Source organism: Opisthorchis viverrini (assembly GCF_000715545.1).
Source record: "Opisthorchis viverrini unplaced genomic scaffold opera_v5_800, whole genome shotgun sequence".
Lineage (NCBI taxonomy): Eukaryota > Metazoa > Platyhelminthes > Trematoda > Opisthorchiida > Opisthorchiidae > Opisthorchis > Opisthorchis viverrini.
In genome coordinates, this window is record NW_008752482.1 from 22,130 (window position 1) to 30,806 (window position 8,677).

General features: G+C 45.5%; 2 protein-coding genes across 2 annotated transcripts in view; one reads left to right on the forward strand and one right to left on the reverse strand.

Moving 5' to 3' along the window:
- T265_15736 (hypothetical protein) overlaps positions 1-8,677 on the forward strand; it is a gene marked incomplete at both ends in the record, with an annotated part of 24,787 nt that overhangs the window by 12,633 nt on the left and 3,477 nt on the right. The window lies entirely within an intron of this gene.
- T265_15735 (hypothetical protein) lies at positions 965-3,815 on the reverse strand (the record flags this gene model as incomplete). Its single annotated transcript, XM_009179044.1, has 2 exons — positions 965-1,113; positions 3,687-3,815. Coding segments are annotated over 2 exons (276 nt in total), but the record flags the coding sequence as incomplete, so codon positions are not given.

The following is an 8,677-nucleotide window of genomic DNA, read 5'->3' on the forward strand; positions in this document are numbered from 1 at the left end:
TCCGAATGTTATTCACCCTGCATCTAATGCCAAACCGAAAGCACTCTTGAGCTCTTTTTATGAGATCCCTGTCTTCTGCAATTTTCATAGGCCGAAAGGGTTCGCAAGCCAGCTATGCATTAAAATAGCGAATACAGGAAGCGGATTGGCAGATGGGCTCTGCGCAAGACTACAAAGAGTCCACCACAGCTTCAGAAGCAGCCTCTTTTTGCTGTACTTCGCCAGTGGTATTCACAACGGGACATGAAATGCCGAGGAGGGCACAATATAGAAGTATGCTCAAAATAGCCGTGTAGCTGGTAAGCCTGTCTGGATCGATTAGATTTTAGGGGGGTGATATGCTGCTAGTACTTTTTCACTGAGTTTGGAGACTGGGCACTCAACACATGTTTTTGGGGAGGCCAAGTCTGGGGGATTATTTGTGCAATGTGTGGGATGTTGCTTTTCAGGTCGATGGCACTGCAGTGGTTAGACTGGGCAATTCTAAGAAGCTTAACATGATACGGCGGCGTTTATTATCATTCTAGATGGCTAAGGATTCCTCCAAAGCTGAGTAAATGCAAGGTGTTCTTTTGTGTGTAATAAATACCCACCGAGGAATCCTACATTTTGGGATGTGCGCAGCACAATGGAAGTGAGCAGAGATTGCGGTGAATCAGAGAATTCGGAGCTCCATCCCCAATCGCAATGCACCCGGACAGGCTAGAGAGGTAGAATAAGTCGCTGAGAGAATGAGAAATGTGGGTGCCGGGGATGGAGAAAAAGGGGACATTTGTGGAATCTTGGGGCACGACGGTGACCGGAAGTGGACATCGAAAGTCTAACCACCAAGGCCGTTATGGGTTTGCGCTGAAGGGGAGTGTAGACCTGCAACAGGCGGGTACAGGAAATCCCACGTTGTTGTTGACTGGGGGCAGATGCTCCAACCACAATGTATGCAGGAGTCGACGGCTCCCTACTAGGTTAATTGTTCGTTTCATCCGATTTAGAGATGGTCCGTTGAGGCGGCCCCGAACGCTCGGGCAGAGAGGGGTCAATTTTGATGCAATTAGCTCTCGGGAAAACTTCGATGAGACCATCGGTGCCATCTGAAACAGAGCCGCGTACCAGAATCTAGGAGGGTAACCAAAGAGATAGGAACCTCAGAAACGATGGCTAACAAAGGATCGCCGATTTTGGGGTCAGAGTTCACCAGAGTTACGTTGGTAGAACGAAAGCGCTAAAAGGTGAGTCTACATCAATTACGCACAGGGTGGACCGCTGAGTTGCTCCAGTCACAAATTGACCAACTGTTTGTGGAAGACACTGATGAGACTTGCAAGTGGATAGTTGCATGGATCAAAGAGGCTTTTACCTCCATATATACATGAACAATGGTCCGCTTACGGTACGCAGGAGTGACATCAACCCTGAATGACTGGTGAAAGTGTTCTGGTGAAGAATATAAAGGACACCAGCACATTTTCTGAGGATCCGGTGGTGAAGGTTTAACAAGGAACATATCAGTCTGTGTTAGCTGGATTTCTGAAGCTTGTAAAGTGCCAAGTCTTAGCGCAAGATATCGTCATGTTCATAACTCCGGAGAGCTTTAGATATATATTGCTTGCATGCAATCAAATTGTCCAGCTCAGCAAAGAAGCCAACGATTATCTACGCCATCTTAGCTGCGAAGGTTTTCCTCCCTGTTAGATGCATTTGATTTTTGTGGAGCCCAAACTTACTAAATAGTGTTGGGATCACTGTGAACCTGTGGTTCAATGGTGTAAGTAGGGTTTTAATGATTATGAAGGTTTCGTAATGATGGCGGTAATGGTGGACCAGCTCGGTGACCGTGTTGTCGGTAGGGTAGCAAGCTTCTGGCGGACCTCGGAATAAGAACCGGGGTGTGATCACCGTGGGTGTTGTGGAACATAAATTTTTGGAGCCGGTTTCGGTGACTCAGGGCCCCGATAGAAAGTTTCTTTATTTGTTCCGGGCCGCAAGTTTGGAATAGCTGTTCGACTCCGACGCTGCAGTTTTTAATCGATTTCTTTGTTCCTGAAAACTTCAGTGATCAAGAACTTAAATGTTCCTTTGCACCGGAAATCACGTACCTCTAAGACGACGTAGGTCAGGGTTGATGCTACCAGTGTCTTTTCCGGGACGTTTTTGGGCAAATTTGTGCAACTAGGTGCGCAGATTCATGTTTTGCTGTTTCAGGACCTTAGGTCTACTGGGATTATCGCATATTTGGACATTTCAGCTCTTTATTGTACTTCTTCCAATTCTGACAACCGCCATCCTGGATGCCACGGGTTAAAATAATTTTAGGATTCGGTAATACACACACTGTCTTGCCTTTTAGTCCCACGATGCATCGATTCGCTCAGCCCGTTATTGAGGAAAATACAATAGAGTCGACACGCTTCACTTAGTTGTTCCGTCAGTGGAAAAGCCAATCCTCCGTCCTTAGTTAGGTTGTGGAGTTTCAGGCTGAACAATATAAGTTCACTTCCTGCTGTAGACCGCGGCGGTGTTAGAATGCGACGTGGCGATACTTTTAAACACAAGTAGAGTTTGTTGAAATAGATTCGTACGTTTTCAGCGTGAATACCTCTCGTTCGGCATGACCAGTCGAAAAATGGGGTTATTCTCTTCAATCGGTTATCAATCCCTACTTTCCATCTACACTTTGAGCGAATACGCTTTCACTGGTTTGGATGCTTGATGCAAGAATGCTGTAATAGAGTTTCAGGCATAGTTGGGCAAGTGGTTTTATGATGGATCCATATGTAGATGGCAGTATTTGCTCCCACTTAGGACCTTAATGTAATTACCATTCGCTGTCACAAAGAATTCAAAGCACATCCGTGTAGTGTTCCGATAACTGGGCAACCATATACAAGGTGAACGGTGAATGGTCAGGGTTCAACACGTGAACGTGCCTCAAAACTCTCAAGATTTATCAGTAAATCCACTGGTTAAGGCCAAACGTTGGGTGTTTATGACCCGGGGAATGTGCAATAATGGCGCGGAAGATGAGCAATCCAGAGAAAAGATCGTTTGCATGAGACTCAAATTGTATCGGCTGTAGCACTGGCTTGCAGTGAAAACCAATTCGGTAGAAAACCGATCTTTTAACGTCGTCACGGGTTTTAACTCTCACCATGGACGAAAGGGTGGAAACGCTAGATGGAGTCCTAATTTTTTAATGAAAACGACAGCACTTTACTCCACGACCATGGTGCCGAGAAGCATGACCAGCAGATAACAGCTATTTTTTCCGATAAATACCAAACACGGTAAGACGGCACTGAAATGTATAGAGGTAATACATAAAAACCTCAGAATAACATGATCAGAAGCCGTGGCTGGGAAAAATTTGACACTGNATTGCGGTGAATCAGAGAATTCGGAGCTCCATCCCCAATCGCAATGCACCCGGACAGGCTAGAGAGGTAGAATAAGTCGCTGAGAGAATGAGAAATGTGGGTGCCGGGGATGGAGAAAAAGGGGACATTTGTGGAATCTTGGGGCACGACGGTGACCGGAAGTGGACATCGAAAGTCTAACCACCAAGGCCGTTATGGGTTTGCGCTGAAGGGGAGTGTAGACCTGCAACAGACGGGTACAGGAAATCCCACGTTGTTGTTGACTGGGGGCAGATGCTCCAACCACAATGTATGCAAGAGTCGACGGCTACCTACTAGGTTAATTGTTCGTTTCATCCGATTTAGAGATGGTCCGTTGAGGCGGCCCCGAACGCTCGGGCAGAGAGGGGTCAATTTTGATGCAATTAGCTCTCGGGAAAACTTCGATGAGACCATCGGTGCCATCTGAAACAGAGCCGCGTACCAGAATCTAGGAGGGTAACCAAAGAGATAGGAACCTCAGAAACGATGGCTAACAAAGGATCGCCGATTTTGGGGTCAGAGTTCACCAGAGTTACGTTGGTAGAACGAAAGCGCTAAAAGGTGAGTCTACATCAATTACGCACAGGGTGGACCGCTGAGTTGCTCCAGTCACAAATTGACCAACTGTTTGTGGAAGACACTGATGAGACTTGCAAGTGGATAGTTGCATGGATCAAAGAGGCTTTTACCTCCATATATACATGAACAATGGTCCGCTTACGGTACGCAGGAGTGACATCAACCCTGAATGACTGGTGAAAGTGTTCTGGTGAAGAATATAAAGGACACCAGCACATTTTCTGAGGATCCGGTGGTGAAGGTTTAACAAGGAACATATCAGTCTGTGTTAGCTGGATTTCTGAAGCTTGTAAAGTGCCAAGTCTTAGCGCAAGATATCGTCATGTTCATAACTCCGGAGAGCTTTAGATATATATTGCTTGCATGCAATCAAATTGTCCAGCTCAGCAAAGAAGCCAACGATTATCTACGCCATCTTAGCTGCGAAGGTTTTCCTCCCTGTTAGATGCATTTGATTTTTGTGGAGCCCAAACTTACTAAATAGTGTTGGGATCACTGTGAACCTGTGGTTCAATGGTGTAAGTAGGGTTTTAATGATTATGAAGGTTTCGTAATGATGGCGGTAATGGTGGACCAGCTCGGTGACCGTGTTGTCGGTAGGGTAGCAAGCTTCTGGCGGACCTCGGAATAAGAACCGGGGTGTGATCACCGTGGGTGTTGTGGAACATAAATTTTTGGAGCCGGTTTCGGTGACTCAGGGCCCCGATAGAAAGTTTCTTTATTTGTTCCGGGCCGCAAGTTTGGAATAGCTGTTCGACTCCGACGCTGCAGTTTTTAATCGATTTCTTTGTTCCTGAAAACTTCAGTGATCAAGAACTTAAATGTTCCTTTGCACCGGAAATCACGTACCTCTAAGACGACGTAGGTCAGGGTTGATGCTACCAGTGTCTTTTCCGGGACGTTTTTGGGCAAATTTGTGCAACTAGGTGCGCAGATTCATGTTTTGCTGTTTCAGGACCTTAGGTCTACTGGGATTATCGCATATTTGGACATTTCAGCTCTTTATTGTACTTCTTCCAAGTTTGACAACCGCCATCCTGGATGCCACGGGTTAAAATAATTTTAGGATTCGGTAATACACACACTGTCTTGCCTTTTAGTCCCACGATGCATCGATTCGCTCAGCCCGTTATTGAGGAAAATACAATAGAGTCGACACGCTTCACTTAGTTGTTCCGTCAGTGGAAAAGCCAATCCTCCGTCCTTAGTTAGGTTGTGGAGTTTCAGGCTGAACAATATAAGTTCACTTCCTGCTGTAGACCGCGGCGGTGTTAGAATGCGACGTGGCGATACTTTTAAACACAAGTAGAGTTTGTTGAAATAGATTCGTACGTTTTCAGCGTGAATACCTCTCGTTCGGCATGACCAGTCGAAAAATGGGGTTATTCTCTTCAATCGGTTATCAATCCCTACTTTCCATCTACACTTTGAGCGAATACGCTTTCACTGGTTTGGATGCTTGATGCAAGAATGCTGTAATAGAGTTTCAGGCATAGTTGTGCAAGTGGTTTTATGATGGATCCATATGTAGATGGCAGTATTTGCTCCCACTTAGGACCTTAATGTAATTACCATTCGCTGTCACAAAGAATTCAAAGCACATCCGTGTAGTGTTCCGATAACTGGGCAACCATATACAAGGTGAACGGTGAATGGTCAGGGTTCAACACGTGAACGTGCCTCAAAACTCTCAAGATTTATCAGTAAATCCACTGGTTAAGGCCAAACATTGGGTGTTTATGACCCGGGGAATGTGCAATAATGGCGCGGAAGATGAGCAATCCAGAGAAAAGATCGTTTGCATGAGACTCAAATTGTATCGGCTGTAGCACTGGCTTGCAGTGAAAACCATTTCGGTAGAAAACCGATCTTTTAACGTCGTCACGGGTTTTAACTCTCACCATGGACGAAAGGGTGGAAACGCTAGATGGAGTCCTAATTTTTTAATGAAAACGACAGCACTTTACTCCACGACCATGGTGCCGAGAAGCATGACCAGCAGATAACAGCTATTTTTTCCGATAAATACCAAACACGGTAAGACGGCACTGAAATGTATAGAGGTAATACATAAAAACCTCAGAATAACATGATCAGAAGCCGTGGCTGGGAAACATTTGACACTAAGCCAATAGAACTGTTGTTAATAAAGCAGGCTACATTCATCGTGAAGAATTAGGGACAAAAATGGCAACCGACGGCTGCTGAGGTATTAGCCGGGAAAGCAGATACCGTAACGTTACCCACAAACCAGATTTAGTTGTGATCGAGGATAGCATTTTCAACGAAAACACAACATGCCCAGGGTAGTTGAATTCATTGGCTCTGTGCAAAGTGAAGGGGAAGTCGCCTACTTTGCTGCGGTTCAATAACTTCTCATATCGGATAATACCGTGTGGCCAACACGAGGAAAATTAGTTAGTCACTGCACGGGACAATCCGAAATAACGTCACTATAATCAAGAACTTGGTGGCGGGATCTAGATCGGCGGAATGGAAGTGCATTCACACTTGGTTGGTCCTACTTGCTACCTAACTACCTCCCGATCTGCATCCCATGAGTCGAGGTAAAATCACCTTTGACGAAATCTTGTGCACCATTGTTCCCCTCCCATTGTACTGATTTTGGACAGCATTTAATTTAATTACATTCCTACACCTAGTGACCGGTTTTCCTGTTTTTTTCTTCTACTGCTGCGCCCCTCTCCCCCACTTCAAATCTACATCCAGATGAAGGAAAAGCTGTCAACTCCTTTCAAGTGCCTGTATGTTCAGATGCTGCAATGCGAATAAATTAGACGCTATTTGACGAGGCACTTTGTTCCAATCAAAACCAACAGCGTGTTGCACGCCGAAATGATGGGATATGGTGGGCTTATACGACTTCAGCACTGAATCCCGAGGACGTTGGACTCGTCTGTCACTTTTATTCTACCCATTGAAACGTGCATATGTATCCGGAGCTGCGCTCATAGCGTGGCAGGAACAAATTTGGCCCGTTGTGTCTGTGCCTGATCTGGGTGGGTCGTAATGCCGGTTTGTATTTTTAGCTGACCAGATATGATATCGTGAGACAAGCGTTAGAATGCTCCATGTCAATGATGTAAAAGATCTGGTGGTATGCACATAGCTATTGCACCCTTTCGGCGATTGGGTATACCCGGCAGGGAGGTTCTCTTCTTACATATTGTACCCAATTGATATTATGTCCACAACCTTTCCAGAAGGTCAAGCANCGGCATTTAATCTAATGCTCGATTTCATGTACAGAAAGCCAAAAAACAAAAACCGTCGTTTTTCGCCTTTGCCACCGGCCCAAATCTGTCCTGTTATTGACATATTTCGTGGAACCTGCGCTCGATAATCCATAACAAACAGTTCGATAAAAAAAGCTGCTGCACGCGTAAACCAATTGGGATAAACTCGAGGCAGAATGCACGATGCTCCAAACACAGATGATTCTACAGAACCAATATTCTGATTTCAAGACTGCCGCTGCACCACATCTTTGAAAAAGACAACACAAAGACACCTCTTACTCTTTTTTCAAACGCATACCGTCTTTCTTGCACCGTCGAGTCACTTAAGTTCGTTTGTCTCCCAGAATTAGTTACGCACTCATTTCTGCGCACCATCCAATATCGAGTACAAAACCATCTCCTCACTCTATACCACCGTTCGCTCCCATCTCCGAATGACTGCTCATTACATTTTCAACTCCTCCATTCACTTTCTAACCGAACGCCGCTTACACGTCTTAGCAACTGACGTGATAATTTCCTACACATATTTTTGTTCCACAAAGTCCACCAGGATTAACTTTAATCTAGAACTGCATGCCACTGAATCCTCTCTCACGAAATTCACCCAAAGGTGCGTACGGCCACATCATGGAATTGGACGCAAAAATTTGAATTTGCTATTACCATGCCGCTTACATAACCCGTTGGGTGACTGCATAACTACCCAAATCTCGAACTTACAAGTTTTTTACACGAGTTTTCACACACAAGTTTTTCACACCACTTAGATAAATACGCATAAGACCAAACCAACCAAACCTACCATCTGTCACACGCCTCGACCTTGATAGTGCTCTTAAGCTGCTTACTCCGGCATCGTCACGAATGTTGACCAAGTGTCCCAAATCATTCCACGGTCTAAGCATTTAGTAAGATTGGCCACCATGCATCACATGGCACATAGAGACGCGAGATATTTGCATATTCGGACGATCCTCTATATTTCTCTTTACCTCCTGAGCAGCCGAAATAAATCAGCTTGCATTGTTACCAGTTATGAATGTCAATAGAACTGATGAACGCCACGCTGCGCCCCCAGTAGACTCAAGGGCATTCATGAGTCTTTTTCTACACCTCGATTCCCAGAATAACGTGGACGGTAGTGGATGCACCTTCCGCTCCAAGCTGCTTAGCCAAGGCACCCATATGCGGGGCCGTCCGGAAATCAAATTATGACTCTACTACAACTGCTACGTGGCTGCCGTACACGGTCCGATGTCCTGCGCATAGTTTAGTATTCTTTCACTGCAAGACTCCCGACCTCTCCAATGCTTACCATTCAAGCTTGTTACCGGTGCATGTCCAGATAAGTCCGACCGTTCCTGCTGTGGGTGCTTGTTGTATCTATGTTCCATATCCCACCCACTGGTTATGGGGGCGTTCAATGTGCTCACTCACTCCGTC